This window comes from Euprymna scolopes, chromosome 6, assembly GCF_053919585.1.
Source record: "Euprymna scolopes isolate OS-2025 chromosome 6, ASM5391958v1, whole genome shotgun sequence".
NCBI lineage: Eukaryota > Metazoa > Mollusca > Cephalopoda > Sepiida > Sepiolidae > Euprymna > Euprymna scolopes.
The window spans coordinates 137,110,090-137,127,764 of record NC_136487.1 but is presented as its reverse complement, the minus strand read 5'-3'; the positions used below and the strand labels follow the sequence as shown (position 1 = coordinate 137,127,764).

At 32.7% G+C, this 17,675-nt stretch overlaps 2 protein-coding genes across 2 annotated transcripts in view; one reads left to right on the top strand and one right to left on the bottom strand.

Moving 5' to 3' along the window:
* Positions 1-17,675, top strand: part of LOC145277978 (oxidative stress-induced growth inhibitor 1-like) — a 204,298-nt gene that overhangs the window by 27,447 nt on the left and 159,176 nt on the right. The window lies entirely within an intron of this gene.
* The window catches only part of LOC145278252 (uncharacterized), an 81,091-nt gene continuing 78,961 nt past the window's right edge, over positions 15,546-17,675 (bottom strand). The window contains exon 4 of the mRNA XM_080130541.1: positions 15,546-15,637. Within this exon, the coding sequence (XP_079986667.1) occupies positions 15,546-15,637 (92 nt within the window). The remainder of the gene's footprint in view (positions 15,638-17,675) is intronic.

Here is a 17,675-nt window from a genome sequence, read left to right as displayed (position 1 = left end):
TGCTCTATCATTATTTTCATGGCAAGTGCTCATCTGAGCTCCAATCTATAGCTCCCCCCCACTCAACCATGCCAAATTATAAAAATTAAGTTGTTTTTTTAATTTCAATAATTTTTAATTAAAATAAGACTGTAAAAACTATTCAGTGATTATTTAAAAAAAAAAAAAAAAAAAAAAAAAAAACGTAATAAAAAAAGTAATAAAGGAGTGCAGTGCACAGGGGAGATACAAGCATAAGAGAAAAAAAACAAAGGAACTTATTTGCCCTGTCACCACTTCCGGTAGCGCTACGCTAGAAGTTAGGAAGTACGTTAGCTGACTATAACCAACACATCTGCACTTGTTTCGGTTTTTCCTTGCCCTGTCCTCTTACTATTATGGACCCAAATATCTAAACAATTTATCCAATAATAAAACAAAATTTACCCAAAACAGTCGAACCAGTGTGCCTCTTTAAAATGGAACCCAGAATCGTGTTCCTATTTATTTACCTCCCCTCGAGGGCAGAATTAGACGCAGGATTAGTTTTTAATGTGGGGTGGGTGGGAATCTAGCACTCCAAAAAAAAAAAAAAAAAAAATGGGACTTGGGATTCTGACCAAAATTAAAATTTTACCTTTACTGCTAGAAGTAAAATATGAAGTGTTGTCTCAAAACAGATGCTACACTTTACTCCAAAAGGCCAAAGGTTACTTTATTTCTTAACTGGCTCTACTTACTCGGCATTGTCTAGGATGCACTTATTTTTATTTGTTTGCACATTTTGAAACTAAAGTTAAACAACTGAAATCAAACTCTGGGAATATTTCTGTTGAACTCGGAAATTCGGACGGAATTTCTAACAGTACCCTTTATTTACTTCACAGTGGTAGCATGCTCTTGTTTCGTCTGCTATGACTGGATAGAGGTCCTAAGTAATTCACAATTGAATTTTTTGGTTGTCCGCACTGAGAATTGAACCTTCAACCTTCAGGAGAATATCATTTTTAGAATTGATTTTTCAGTAAATGAAGGGTTCCATTCGAAATTCCGTCCAAATTCCCAAGTTCGACAGAACCATTCTCAACTTCAACAAGATACACCTGAAGAAGGTCAGAGGTTACATCAACTGAAAATCACAAGATGAGAACAGTAGTCCAATGAATCCAAATAATACATCCTCATCTGAAAAATTCAAAAGCGCCAACTTCAATTATATTTTTCACTTGAAAATTATTTATCCCCCTTTCCTATTTTTAATTTTTAGGTTATTATTCAAAAATGTTTCCTATTAGTAATCATCTAGGTCGGACTGTTTTTTGTGTCTGATTGAAGATAAAATAAAAAATATACTGCCTTGTACAGGGATTGAACTCACGCCCTCTAGATTGTAAGTCTTCTTGTGCTTAATATATCCTCTTTCTTTATTCCTTTCCTCCCACCACTTGTCCCATTCATTTTTCAGTGTCACCAGTTACAAAATGTTTGTCACCCAGAGATTTTATCATATTCCATATGAATATTAAAAAATGTAAAGAAACCTTTACAGTGTACTTACTTGTGAGCAAAAATACTGTTCACCAAAAATTCCGGAAATCAATCCAGTAGTTTTGTTGTTAGAAAATAAATTCGATTTTTATGCGTTTGTGGAATATTGCCGTTATCATGATATTCAAGGACGATAATTCCTTTCTTCGTGTTTAAACAATAAAAGGTTGATTTATCTCCCAAAAGTTTGAATTATCTCCCTTGACTCTCATAGTGATGTTGACAATGGTGACAATATTCCATATACAGCTAAAAGTTTATTTTATCAAAACAAACTACCAGATGAATTTTTGTAAAGTTTGATTGACAGTATTTATTTTCCCACATCATTAAAGTTTTTTTTTTTTTTTAAATTGAATAGGGTATGCAGAAGAGATGTTAGTTATGACCTATATGGGTCTTCAAATTCAAGATGTAAGGCTAAGTTCAATGAATTATTCATTTCTAATTTCATCCCTGATCAGCCAACACAAAGCGACAAACGTCCAATCAAAATTTTGTTAACAAAAAAGTCAAAGACAAAAATTAAGGGAGATAATCCATCACGTGTTAATGTTCAAATGTATTAGATATATTCAAGTGATTATCTATTTAGAGTATTTGTGTTACATAACAAAAATCGTTGTTTGAATGGAAAAGGTTGGAGTGACCCTTGATGGTCAGACTTCTGAACCAAAGTCAATGAAACCATGTTACTTCCTGATATACAGTTTTTCTTTTTCTGGCAATACTTAAGCAGAGATGTGTCCAAGATGCTATCCTTAATGGTGCGAAGGTGCAGGTGAAGCAAGACAAGCTATCAGTCTGTCTATATCTATCTTTTGCTCTATTTCCCATGTGTTCACAAGCTACCTAGCCCTCTGATTTTTTTTTTCTTTTCCTATTCTTTTTTGAATAAACCTTTTTATAAATTAACTGTTGGCCTTTTGGTTAAGAGTAAACTGAAGAATAACATTTCAAACGTTTTGGAGATTTTTTTTTTTAAGTAAGCCCTGACAGTAAATGTGGTATTATGGTGACTGCAATGTTTTAAACCAAGAGTAGGATAGTCAGATGGGTTACAAAAGATAAAGAAAACTCCAATTTTCATGGCCTTGTGCCTAATTTCTTGTATTTTATTATACAGAGAATAATAATGCAAAGTGTAGTATCTGTTCAGCTATTGCATTTCATCTATTCTGTTCTCACTCAATGGAGAAATCCTTCTAGACTAAAGCAATTTAAATTTTTGTTTTAATCCAAAGTATTCCATTTTGAGAAACAGGATTTTCTCCACATTAAAAAAAAAAGAAAAGAAAAAACACTGTATGTGTCTAATTCCTTCCTTGGTGGGAGGCAAGTAAATATGTACTTCTTTGGCCTTTTGGCTAAGAGCAAAGTGCAGTACCTGTTCTGATACTACACTTATATATATGTGTGTGTGTGTGTATATATATATATATATATATATATATATATATATATATATATTTACGGACTGTTATCTTCATGGTCCTGGATATGACCTTAAACTATATCCAGTGGTGAGGCCCCAGCTTGCAGGCTTTGGAGAGTGTGGAGCCACCCTTTAATTGCCATTGCTCCCAGGTCCACTCTGACCTGGAGTGGTAGTACCTATTAGGGTCCCAACTATGGGTTAAATAGAAACCAACTTGAAAACAACAAATATATTCTATTAAATTTTTCTTCAAAATCTTTGGATTCGGCATTAAATAACCTGAAAAGGGTTGATATGCCGTAAAACAAAAACAACCTGTTATCTTCATAGTTGTTGTTGTTGTTTCACCATGTTTTGGCCAACTATTCCTCTGACCTTCTTCAGGTGGTTAACCGCGATGGGATAGGAATGCCAAGTCTTTTAACTGTATCTTATTAATACTACACTTTGTTTACTGTAGTAAGTCAGTGAATGAGAAATTGGTCTAGACTGAGGCAATTTAAAAACTTTTTTTCAATCCATAGTGTCTCTCAGTCTTTTCTGTTCTCCATCAGTAAAGGAGATCCTTTTAGAGCAGTGCTCCAAGCCATTTTTTTTTTTTGTCTGCACATCTCAAGAAATTCACCTCAAACCTAAAATTTATATTGTGTTTAAGGGTAAGTTTATAATATACATGTACAAAGGAAAGCATATAACATAGTTTGTGTTTCTGAATTTTTTAGATGAGGATTGGTTATTTGGCTTATTTGGATTCTTTCGACTACTGTTCTCATCTTGAGTGTCATTTTCATAACGTTTCGGTCAATGTAACAGTCTATGTTCACGTAAACCAGAACATTGTGAAAATGACACTCAACATATGAATAATAGTTCGTAGAATGAAAATAATACAAGTAGAGTTTCAATCTTATATAGATATTCTAAAAGAAAACCAGTTGCCAGGCAGTGCTGAACAAACACGTTCGGTTTAGGTCCTAAATTTTAGGACGTTTTCAACTAGCGATTAAATACATGGACTAAATCTATTCAGCCATGTCTTTTAATGGCCGTTTAATAACAATACTTAACCCTAAAATGAAAGCAAGAAGTGAGTACATTACAAAAAAACACAAAAGTAACCTATAGCTAATACCCTATTTTTTTATCTAAATATTTCTCGCAACCCCTGGAATAAGGTCCCGTACCTCAGGTTGGGAACCCTTGTTCCAGATTTTCATGACATGGGTATCGTTTTGAAGCTCGACCCTTCGGACAACGAATACCGCAAAAATTGGCTGAAAACCTTAATTAGAAATTCTGACGAACTACAAGCACTTGTACCCCCTCGACATAAATACCCCCGACAAACCCAACAAGCAGCTAAATCCCACCCCTATACCATAGAGATCTCTAGATGTAAGAAAGCCTGCTACTCCAATAGTTTATTCCCCAGAACTGCTAGACTTTGGAACTCCTTTCTGGGTTCCTGCTTTCCCAACTGTACTGACATGCAGAAGTTCAAGTGTAATGTGAACATCTTGCTGCTCATCTCCCCACATAGTATCCCTTCAACTTATATCCCCGATAGTAGCCCCCTACATCAAAGTGGCACTGTGCCCTGTTTTGAGTGAAAATAGAATAAATAAAAAGTTAAAAAAATTTTTTTTAAAGTAAAAGTCAAAGGCACATGTAGTATGGAGATAGTCTGCGAATGATACAATGGATGTATAAAGTGAATCTTAAAGACAAGCTTAGATCTGATGACTTCAGAGGAAGATCAAATCTGGACAGAATAGGGAGATATGTGCAAAACAGGAAACTTCTTTGGTTTAGTAGCATTAAAAGATTAGATAAGAGTTCTTGGGTTTGTAGATGTAGAACAGTTGAGCTGGCAGGGGAAAACTAAGGAGTACATGGGAGGCAGCGATAAGGAGGGATTTTATAGAAAGAGGGATAAACACCTGGCCAGAGATAGGTTACTTCAGAAGTCATTTTCTAAAAGCTGTCCAACACATGCCAACATGTAGAACGTACGTTAAACTGAACACGGTAATGATGAAAACGGTGAAGTAAATCCTAAAACTTCTTGTGTTCCTATTTACTTGCCTCCCCACGAGGGGAGAGTTACACAAGGTTGGTTTTTAATGTAGGGAAAATCCAGCTCCGCAAAAAGAGGCACTCTGGATAGGAACAACAAATAAAAATTGTCTCCGTTATGAAGGACTTCTCCTCCACTGACCAAGGATAGAAAAGGCGAAGTGTAGCATTAGAACGGATACTACACTGTGAAACTCCTTGTGTTTTGCTATTTAAATAATGAGAAATATTGGAGAAAATTGTAGATGAATTTGTTTTAATCATCTTTTTTTATATAAACTAGCCTGGGTGCCTGACCTTGCCCGGGTGTTTGAAGGTGTATGTTGAGCAAAAAAAAAAAAAAAAAAATGTGGTAGTAGGCAGGCAGGCTCGAACCCATACCACGAAGGAGAGAAAAGAACATGAAAAAAATAAAAAGTGACATCTTTGCTGTTGCATTGATTGCCAAACCGGAAGTGGTGAAGGTTTAAATTAATTGAAAAGGGATGACTTTTGAAAATATTAATGAAAAAAACGACTCCTCCTTGTAGAAAAGTACCCAGTTGAGGGTGAAGGATAAATGTTTTGAGCCAATTTTTTGATATTCCGAACGGTCATGCTTCAAAACAATACTGATCTTGTGAAAATCTGTTGCCTTTGTCAAAACTTTTAGGCATACATAGATTTAAACAGACAGGTGAGATTTATATTATAGAAGATGGTTTTTAGAAAAGAGTCTATTAGGGTTGGTATACTTTTTTTTTTTTTTTTTTTTTTTTTGCACTCAACTGCTGATCGTGTTTCTTTTTCTTATCCACCACCACCACCACTTTTCCTTCCAGGGACAAAAAACAAAAGCACGACGGGGGCCCATTTTCTTTCATTTAAAGTAGTGGCTAGTTCCCATATACACATTTCTTTCTTCCAGGAATTGTATGTTTCCGTGTATAATGTTGGTAGGGGAGTGTATTTAGAGGCCATGTTCTTTTGTGGTTTTTTTTTGGGGGGGGGTTGTACGCTTTGCTACCAATGTCAAAGCAAATAAACACGGACAACTGGAGTAGGGTCAAAGAGCATTTATTTATGTGCGTACCGTTTACGCTATATATTTCAACAGTTCTTCTTACACCGTTTCCGGTAGGGAAATTAACTCTCTGTTGTGGAGAGTGTTCAAGGGACGCAACTGGGTAAAGTTAACAATACTTCCCCCTTTTTCTTGTCTTTTAGATGACCACTGAAAAAGAAAGAAAAGTGCGTATATGCTGGAATCTAATATTTAACTTCTCCCCCCCCCCATCTCGAACAAATATATCGGCTCCCTATTGATCATCTTCATTAATTAGAGATGAAAGAAGATCAATACAGAACAAAACAATTGCATTTCCGAACCATGACAACGATTCTCATTTGAATTTAAAAAAGTATATATAAAAACTCACTAGACAAACCGGTCATTTGACACTATATACATATTAACTGTATGACCTCGTATGGTGCATTGCTCATTAGCTTCAAAATGTGTTTTGCAAAATATACCTATGTTAAAAATAAATAGTGTTGGGACTATAAATCGGAATCGGGAATCGATAAAACTGGAACTTATTGGGGTATCGGAATTGGTATCGGAATCGGAAAAATTTGTACCGATTTTTCCAATGCCAAAAACGATTCTTTCAATTATCAATCATTTTATTTGATTTTGTTTAAAACATAATCTCTTACTGCTTGTAGTAACTATGAAATAATAAATATTTCTTGAACTTAAACTTCCAGTCAAACTAGAATCTACAGATAACCACCATGAATGTATTTTCACATTTGAGAAACTATAAGCACACTTAAAGGTAATCAGAAAAAATAACTTTAGAGTAAGTATTTAGAGATTTATAAAGAATTGGAATCAAAATCGGTAATTGTATCGGAATTGGGAATTTAGTAAAGAATCAGGGGGGAATATTGGAATCGTCCCGTCACTAGCAAATTAGGATCTCTAATAGCTAATAAGAATAATTTTTATTATTTCAGTAAGAGTTATTCCCCTTAGGTGAGCTTTCTTTGAAGGCAACTATTAAAGAATGTGTACACCCTCCATCAAAATTGATGGGAGGTGGGGGTAGAAATTATGCTTTGTTAATATTCACATTATATATAAAATAATGTTTTAGTCTGATGTTGAAGTTAAAAAAAAAAAGATGTAAGAAAGAAAGAAAACGTCTCAAACTAGAAAGTTTGAAAAAGAAAGAAAAAAAATGATTAATTACAGTTGAGGAAATCTAGAATAATAAGTGCAATAGCTTTTACCAAGTATGTACATATTATTTGTACTCCCGTCTGCATACTGATCCTTTTAAAATAACTCCAAATTTGATGCAGAGCAATTCTTTTCATTAAATTTTTTTGTATTCAATTTATTTTTTAAAAATTTTCGTGAAGGAGGGTGCATGTTTGAGAGAGTGCGTGCACTAAATAGTAAAGTTTATAAAAGGAATGTTGTCGAGAATATATATATATATATATATATATATATATATATATATATATATATATATATCCTAAAATTCATAATGATAATTTCAATAGTGTAGAAGTTTATCTTGTGTAATGAAATATATAAATAAGGGGAGTTAAAGAAAGAGATTAAATTAATTTTTTAAGAGGAGATTTATCGGGATAATACAAAGCTCAACAAATTGTTTTGGAGCTTATATAGAAGTCAATAAAAAAAAAAAATGAAGGTATAAAAATTATATATATATATATATATATATATATATATATATATATATATATATATATTAATGTATACGCTTATTAAATAAATGAATAAATCTATATCTATTACTGCATAGTTTTTATACCTTCATTTTCTCCCTTTATTGACTTACATAAGTAAACACGCACACACATATCTAATTTCGTAAAGAGAAGAAATATATCTATTTATTTTCTTTGTTTTCTTTTATGTTTTTATTTTTAACTAATAACACTATTGACATAGCTTCATTTCAAATCTTATTCACCGTTCTGTTGAGCCTTTGTCTTCATTGCAAAATTATAAAAATATTCCTAGCCAGAAGAGGTATTATCAGAAAGAAACTGTGGCAAAATGCATTATAATATGGACGGTAGAAAAAGAAAAAAGCTAATAAGCATGAAATATTGATTTCTTTTTTTTCTTTCAGATGTAAAGCTTTCAATGTTTAACTTTGAGAAAAAAAAACAACTTTATTTTATGTATTAAAAATTTTGATATGGGCAATGTCGAGAGAATAGCACTAATATTTATAGAGAATATTTTTCTTTTTATCTTTGACTAAAAACACCAATAACCATTTTATTTTGCTTGCACGTGCTGTTACAGTTATAAAAAATATTCCTAGCCAGAATAAGTAGTATCAGAAAGAAACTAGCAAAATATGTTATATTCGTATAAAGAATGTGGAAGATAAAAAGATTTAAAAAAAAAAAGGTTAATTAGAATCAACATCGATTTTTCTGATGCAATGCTATCAATGTCTAACTTTGAGAAATAGATGAACTTTATATCTATTATATATTAAAGATATTTGAAATATCTCCACCTGAGTAATGCCAGATTACTGGTACTATTATTTATATATAATTTCTTTTTTCTTTTATGTTTAGTTAACAACATTACTAACCATTCCAAATACAGTTCTCCGTTTTATTAAGCTTTCACATTCTCATTACAGAGTTATAAAAATATTCCTAGCTAAAATAAGTATAATAAGAAAAACTGTAGTAAAATACATATTTGTGTAAAGAATGTGGGGAAATAAAAAGGGCTAATTAGAATCAAATATCGAGTTAGATGCAGTGTTATCGATGTCTAACTTTGAGAAATAAACCAAGTTTATTTTATGTATTAGACACATCTTTGATATCTTCAATATATCATCACACGGGCAACCGGAATAGCACTAATATCTATACATAATTTTTTGGGGTTTTTATCTTTAGCTAATAACACTATTAACCATTCCAAGTATGGTTCTCAGTTTTATCAAACTTTCACGACTTTGTTCCAGAGTTTTAAAAAATATTCCTTAGCAGAATAAGTATTATCAAAATAAAAACTCTGTATGTATGTGTATATAATATATATATAAGTGTGTGTGTGTGTGTACATTTCCCTACGCAATAACTCTCTCAATTTTAAGTCTACAGACTCGAAATTTGATATACAGGGTACTGAGATTTGGGAAAATCTTTGTGATCGGTTTTCGGCCAGTAATTTGGCTATTAAGAGGTCAAAGTTCAACGATTTGACCTTTGAGAACTCTACCAAATTCCTCCGACAATTTGGGTCTAAACACTTGAAATTTTAGATATAGGTTCCTTGGACATGGATTTAACTTAATAACTTGATTTGAGCACAAAACAATAAATGTTAAGGGGTCATAATAGGGGTCAAAGTTAAAAAACATTGACCGTTTTTTTTTTTTTTTGCTCAACATACACCTCCAAACACCCGGGCAATGCCGGGCTGAAATGCTAGTAATATATATATATATATATATATATATATATATATATATATGTGTTCGTGTCTGTGTGTACAACTCTCCTACAGTCCACACCATTGAACCGATCATGTTTAAACCTGGCATGATAATAGTCCCCCACCTAGGGATGGTGCACACCATTTTCAAGGTCAAGGTCATGTTTTCTTAGAACATTTACTTACTGCAATGGCTGAGCATACAACAAAGTCCTGCATGAAGTGCACTGATCATTACTAGTATCTCTCTCTCGAGATATGCATACATACACATCTGTCTCTCACGATATATATTATACACACACACACACACACATATTTTTTTTTTTTTTTTTTTTAGCTAATAACATTAACCATTCAAAGTATGGTTCTCCGTTTTTAGCTTTCATGTCCTTGTTACTGAGTTATCAAGGGAAAATGTTAAAAGGGCTATAATTATGTAAAGGTTATAAAAGATAAACAGGACAAGACCGATTTAAGAACAGGAAAAGCGAATTCTGTTTGGATGCATGGTTTTATATTATAGACTTATGAGACCAACCCAGAAATAAAAAAAGAATAGACACTTTCTAGAAATGTAACCTTAAACTTTGAATAAACATTAATTTAGGAAAAGGAAAAAAAAGTTAATAATTACATAGTCAATAGAATTTGGGTGCAGAAGTTATATCCGGGAAGTGTTGTTAATATCTTGAGAACCAGTTTTGTTACTAGGCAGCTGATGATTCCGAAATGGAAAGAGAGATTATTAAAAAGGCAGACACTCCCAAACCTCCAACAGTATCTTGAACAAGCAAGGAAACCTGGCATCGCCTGGAAGTTAATTTATTAGTGTTTAAGAGCCTGTCAAGCATTTTTTTCAGAATCAGTTTTTACAATATATATATATATATATATATATATATATATATATATAAAATAAAAATTACAATTGAATTTACCAAAATAATCCAAGATGGTAAAACTAAAGTATATTATAAATATTAAAGAATTAATATTTATAAAGTAATCTCAACCAGATGTAAAAGCTCGATAAAACCAAATAGGAGATAGAGCTTATAATAAGAGCAAATAGTTAATAAAACATGTTAAAAAACACTTTGAAAAAGAGTTAAAAACATATTTAATTTGAAAAGGAACCCCTAAATAAGTGGATAGTCCTTAGTCCGTGGAGTTTCGAAGAAATACTTTCCTTCTCATCAGAGGGTAGGATTTAGCAGTATTTGATGAAACTGCAAGTAAGTCAAAGATCTTACTTGATAACAAAAAGTGAAGCATAGGGAATAGGGTGAAGAAAAAGGTGATTTCACGTGAATGGATGGTCTGGTAAAAGGTAAAATATCCAATGACAGTAAAATCCAAAAATGTAAATCCAAGAAAGTTAGTAAAATTTCCATTCGCACAAGTAAAATCCAAGGGAATCGCGTAGTTGGAAGATGGTAAAAAATAAGCCAAAAGGCTGAAAGCAGTAGAATAATTCACAAATAGGTACAATGAAAAGGGGAAAGAATTCCAATAATATTATTAAAAGAAAAATAAGATATGCATTAGACTTGGCTGTCGAGATGAGGTGTAATTCAATCTTCCAATTACGCGATTCCCTTGGATTTTACTTGGAAGATTGAATTACAAAATCCTACCCTGAGAAGGAAAGTATTTCTTCGGAACTCCGCGGATTAAGGACTATCCATTTATTTAGTGTTTCCTTTTCAAATTAAATAGTTTTTTTAACTCTTTTTTAACATGTTTTATTAACTATTTGCTCTTATATATATACACACACACACATGTATGTGTATAGGGTAGAACTATAAAATTCTTGCCTCATAAAAGACTACATGCTTCCATTTCCATTTGATAAAAATCGGTTTTCTTTTTTTTTTTTTTTTTTTTTTGTTGTTGTTTTTGTAGACCATCTACTAGTTGGCCAGTTGTGTACAAATCCCAAGAATGATAGGAACCTTCTATCATGTCTGAAAGTGACACAACGAGCGAGTCAGAGATATGCCGCTGTACAACTCCTGCTTTCTACTGATCCAAGTTATGAAAACGGGATCATTGCCAGCACTATTGAAATGCAAGTATGGATAATAAGGACGTGCCCAGGGTGATGAAAACAAAGTTTTTGATCACGGTTATGGTCTTTGGTGTGGTTTCAAGTGAGGGCCACATCATGCCACTTCGAAGTCAGCTTGAAAGTCAACACCAAAGTTTGCCTGGATGTGCTGAAGAGTGTGATGATCCTCTGGTGCAATCAGGTGACTGTTGGCAGACCCTGGGTGTGGCAGCAGGATGCGGTGCCAGCCCACGTCGAAAGAAACCCAGGCTTGACTTTAAGAAGTGCTACCCTTCTTTCATTGCCCCTCCCCTGACCTGAACCCACTGGACTACTTTGTTTAGTCATACGTCAAGAACATCACCAACATGACTTCTCACAGCACCAAAGCCAGCCTGATCAGCGCTATCTGCTGAGTATTTACTGAGCTCCCGCTGGCGCTTGTGGAAAAGGCATGCTCCCAGTTCCAGACCTGTATTGAGGTGGTGATCGAGGCTGAAGGCAGCTACATTGAAGAGATGTCAGCTCTACTACATAATCAAGTTATCTGAATTGATTTTTCAAAAAAAAATTTTTAAATAAAGCTGTAGCGTTGTTTTCTTTAGGGGGGACAATTTTATCGTTCCACTCTGTACATGTCATCTACAGACTGATTCATTGTTTACAGTTCATCAGTGCAGCTAGATGAGCAAGTGCTTCAAGCCGGGATCAATATTAAACTAGTGAGATGACAGTTTACGCCTCTACCTCTGTGCTGTCATCTAGCACCTGCCCAATGTAATATATATATATATATATATATATATATATATATATATATATATATATATATATATATACACACACACACACGCGTGTAAACCATTATAATTATTTACTAATATTTTCTCCTGAAGAGATGGTAGACATCGAAATCCTATAGGATAAGGAGTTATAATATTTCAAATGTATTCTTTGTCTTACATAGAATAATAAAAATCTTTGGATTTGAAATTTAACCATTTAACATCATAAATTTTCAAATTTTTTAAATTAATTGAATGACTAAAATTTGATTTATTAGCTCTATCTTGTATATCGAGCAATTTTTATTTAGATGGGATAATACTTATAGAATATTACTGCCAATAATATTTTGTAAGACTTATAATTACAGATTTCCATACCAGTTGATTGTTAGATAATTTTATTCTGAAGTGTGTGTGTGTGTGTGTATATATATATATATATATATGTGTGTGTGTGTGTGTAATTTTTTTTTCTTTAGGTTTTTAGAATAAGGATATTATACTGCTAGTATTTGAATGATTTTGTTAAGTGACGTTAAGCGTGGGCAATGCAAAAATGGATGGCCATTTGAAAATATCAGGTGTTGTATATGCTTTCCGCTTACATTGTTCATGTTCCAGTCATGAAGCGCAGGGGGGAAAAAGACTTAAAAAGCATGTGTGTGAGAAAATACTTTTGCAACATAATGAATTGCGTTGTTTTGCAAGAATCACAAATAAATGCATTTCATTTACATTTTTAAAAAAAATGCTGAATAGGATTTTTATTTTTTTCCTTTTATATTTGATTATTCGTTTGCGACGGTACCAGACGGCGTGTGGGTCTGAGAGGTTTGAAGTGTAATGGCCACGTTACATGCAGAGGTTCGTCTCCTCCAAGAAGTTGTGTGAAAGCAATTACCTCAACCTTGAAAGGTTCAGACATTTATTTTATATTTAAACACCTAAGAGTATCTTGTACCTCTACAAAGTCACCATTCGCCCATGCATGGAGTATTGTTGCCACATCTGGGCTGGTGCATCTACCATTAGTCTCTCCCTCTTGGATAACCTCCAAAGAAGAGTCTCCAATCTAATGGGTCCCGCTTTGTCAACTAAGATTCAACCCCCTGTCCCATCACTGCAATGTTGTATATCTGTGCCTGTTTTAGAAATATTTAATAAAACTTGCTCTGAGGAACTCCTTGCCTCTATGCCCCCCTCCCCTCGACGTACATACTCCCAACAAATCTGTTTAGCAACAAAATGATACCCCTTCATTGTTGAGGTCCCTAAATGTTAGAAAGCTTCACTTAAACAGCTAGACCTTGGAATTCCCTTCCTGCTACCTGCTTCTCTGACTATACTGATATGCAGAAGTTTAAATGTAAAATAAACCAGCATCTTGTTCATCTTCTCTTAGCATGGTCCCAAATATTAGGCCCTTACATATAAGTGGCGATATGCCTTGGAGTGAATGACTAGAAAAAGAAAAAAATTATATTTATTTACAATCTTAAAATGTTCAGATTCAAATGTTTGCTTTCTTATAGAAAATAAACTTTCTTGTATCTTTGTATGAAGTTAGGTATATGCCTGTTTATATATTTTTATGTAAAGGTTGTTTTTTGTTTGTTTGCTTTTTTTTTTTTTTTGGTTTTTAAAGGCAGCCAGTTTTTAATTGAAATAAATAACAGAAATATTTTTATCATACAAATGTGATTTATTCCAAAGATTAATTCTTGATATTTATAATTTAAATATAATTTTGCATATGGAGCGTAACCTAGAGTTCCAATTTTCACAATTCTATGCATTAAATTAGGCTGTATTTTGGTAATAACGCAGCAAATGTTATCTTCCAAGTGGTCTATTCTGTCTGGTTTATCAGTGTAGACATGAGACTTTACATATTCCCATAGAAAATAGTCTAATGAGGTTAAATCGCACGAACAAGATGGTCAGTTGACAGGTCCATGAAATTATTCTTTCATCAAATGTTTCTCTTAGTAAATTGATCATATCGCATGCTGTGTGGCATGTGGCTCCATTCTGCTGAAACCACACAATGAATTGCCAAACTAAGCTGAACTGATAGTTGCCAATCTGCAATTAAAGAAAATAAAATTGTCAATTTAAAGTTTGCAGCTTCTAAAAAAAAAAAACGCCCTAAAGCTTCATTCCTAAATGAATTAACAAATCATTATTAATTTTGGAAAACCGCTGCTAAACGTAAGGATGGGTAATGTGAGATATATTAAGTTTTATGCAAAGAGATGCAGAAGTCTTTTGTGAAAATTTGCACACAGATTTTTGTGAAATTTTAACAATAGGTATGAGACATCAATTAAATAATTATTTCAAAAATTTCAGTTTTTTTTTTTTTCCAGTATTTTAAATATATTTGCATGTATGTCCATATATGTGCATTCTGTGAGTGTATGTATATGTATCCATGTTCAGTTGTGAGAATAAATATGTGCAGAATATGTGTATGTATGTCGTAAAAGTGAGAATGTGCATTTTAACTGTATTGTTGGATGTGTGTAGGTATATGCGTTATATTGTATGTATACATACCACACTGTGTGGTCCTGAATAAAAACAAATATAGACATGACGAGGGATTTTAAATCTAAAATTAATTAGAAAACAAAGAAAGTGTGTTCCAAAACAGTTTGTCTGTTTATTCTATAATTTTCATTTTTCAAGATGCTCCTACTGGCCAACACATTTTCAACTTCATATTTGGTGAGTGTATGCCTTTCAGGCTTAATGAATAAAAAAAAAAAAAAACTAGAGTTTTACCTGCATAACCAGCTAGCACGACTTCAATAACACAACACAAGGATAGACTTTTACTTCCAGAAAAAAAAAAAACAAGATAAAAAAAGACCAACAAAACTTAATTTTTTCTCTGCTGAGAGATTTTAAATCTTCATCTTTCATCCTTCACTTGCCCTGCGGTGGTTGCCGTTCAGGTGCTGCAGATGACCTGTCAACCAGTCCTCTCAACATTTGACCATCTCGCTCAGCTTCGATCCTGTCCATTCTATGATGTGGTCTTCCTCTTTTTCTTCCTCCTCTGACTGTTCCCTGGAGCACTGCCTTGGCAAGTCTCCCTCCTCTTATTGGTCAAACCATTTTTGTTTGCACCTCCTGATTTTGGTGAGAAGATCTTCATAAAAGACCAATGGCTTGCCTTATTCTGTTTTTGACTGCCTTATTGGTTACGTGGTTTTGTAAGAGATGCATCTTTGTAAAAGATAAATCTGAAATTAATTTAAAAAAAAAAGAAAATTCTTCATTTGCATCTAAAAGCGTGTTTTAAAACAGTTTGTATGTTTATTCTATATTTTTCCTTTTTCAAGATGCTTCTACTTGCTGACACATTTTCAACTAAATATAGATATGTATGACCACTGGTATTGAAATAGTGTTCTGACGCTATTAATGCTTATGAACTAAAATTGATCAATGCCAGTGAAACTACACTCGAGAATATTAAATAATATAACTATAAGTTATATAAGTATAAAGTAATATAACATAGTTATATTGCTTAATAATTCTTGGAAATTATTTTAATATTCCAAAATTAATTTTGCTTTATGTATTGGCATTAAAAATTTTTAATAAATACTAGAATTTAGGCCCATTTTATTTATTTATTTAGAGAGAGAGAGAGAGAGAGGAATGCAAATTCTAGTATAAATGAGTAAAAATTGTGAGTGATAGACGGATGGACGGACAAAATCTATTTATGTAAGATAAGTGCCTCTGTGAGTGAAAAAAATATATATATAAATTGAAAGAATTTGGAATTTGGCAGGCATAAGTCTACTTAAAGTTCTCTTGTATGCATGCGCAGGACTATATACATTTATGTTAACACTAGCAGTGCAGCCTGGATTTGCTCAGGACCTATGTACTGTTAATAACTTTATATGCATATATATATATATATATATATTAAAAAGTTTGTACTCATGTTCAGGTAACCTACATCTAAGATTTAAAGTGTTTAGACCCAAAATTAGCGGAGAAGTTTGGTAGAGTTTCCAAAGCTCAAATCGTTGAACTTTGACCACTTGCTGAAAACCGATTAAAAAGATTTTCCCAAATCTCAATACCCTTTATGTCAAATCTCGAATCTGTAGACTAAAAATTGACAGAGTAGTTTGCTAGGGAAATGTGCATACAGACAATTTCACTTTTATAGATATAATAGATAGATTAATTCACTATTAATCTCAAACCCAGAATTATTTGCTATTAATTTACTATTGTTCTCAACTCCAAACTTATTTACTAATAATTCACTCTTAATCTCAAACCCAAAATTATTTGCTATTAATTTACTATTGTTCTCAACTCGAAACTTATTTACTAATAATTCACTATTAATCTCAAACCCAAAATTATTTGCTATTAATTTACTATTGTTCTCAACTCCAAACTTATTTACTAATAATTCACTATTAATCTCAAACCCAAAATTATTTGCTATTAATTTACAATTACTCTCAACTCAAAACCTATTTACTATTAATTCACTATTAATCTCAAACCTAAAAATTATTTGCTACTTATTTACTATTGTTTTTAATTCCATACTTATTTACTAATAATTCACTATTAATCTCAAACCCATTATTAATAGCTATTAATTTACTATTATTCTCAACACCAACCTTATTTACTACTTGTATTTCTACCCGGCTTTGCTCGGGCCCTATATACTGTTCATAACTTGCTCTACGTGTAAATACTTTACGTAAGATTTCAAGTGCTAAGACCCAAAATTGGCATAGAAATTTGGTTAAATTTGCAAAGGTCAACTCTTTCAACTTTGACCTTTTGGCAGCCAAATTTTCACCCCAAAAACTTATTAAAATGCTCGCCACATGTCTGAATACCAGTTATGTATAAATTTCAAATGTTTAGACCCAAAATTGCCTGAGTAGTTTGCTAGACACCGCAAAGGTCAACTCTTTTGAACTCTGACCCCTTAGCAGCTCAAATTTTTTAGCTAAACTGATTAAAAAGCTTGCCCTATCTCTAAATACCTTTTATGTAAAATTTCAAATGTTTAGACCAGAAATTGGCTGAGTAATTTGATAGAGACCGCAGAGATCAAATTTTTTAAAACTTTGACCTCTTAACATTTATTGTTTTAGGCTCAAATAAATTAAAAAGTTTGATCCATGTCCAAGTAACCTACATTCAAAATTTAGACCACAAAATTGGCGGAGGATTTTGATAGAGTTTTCAAAGATAAAATCATTGAACTTTAACACCTTGACAGCC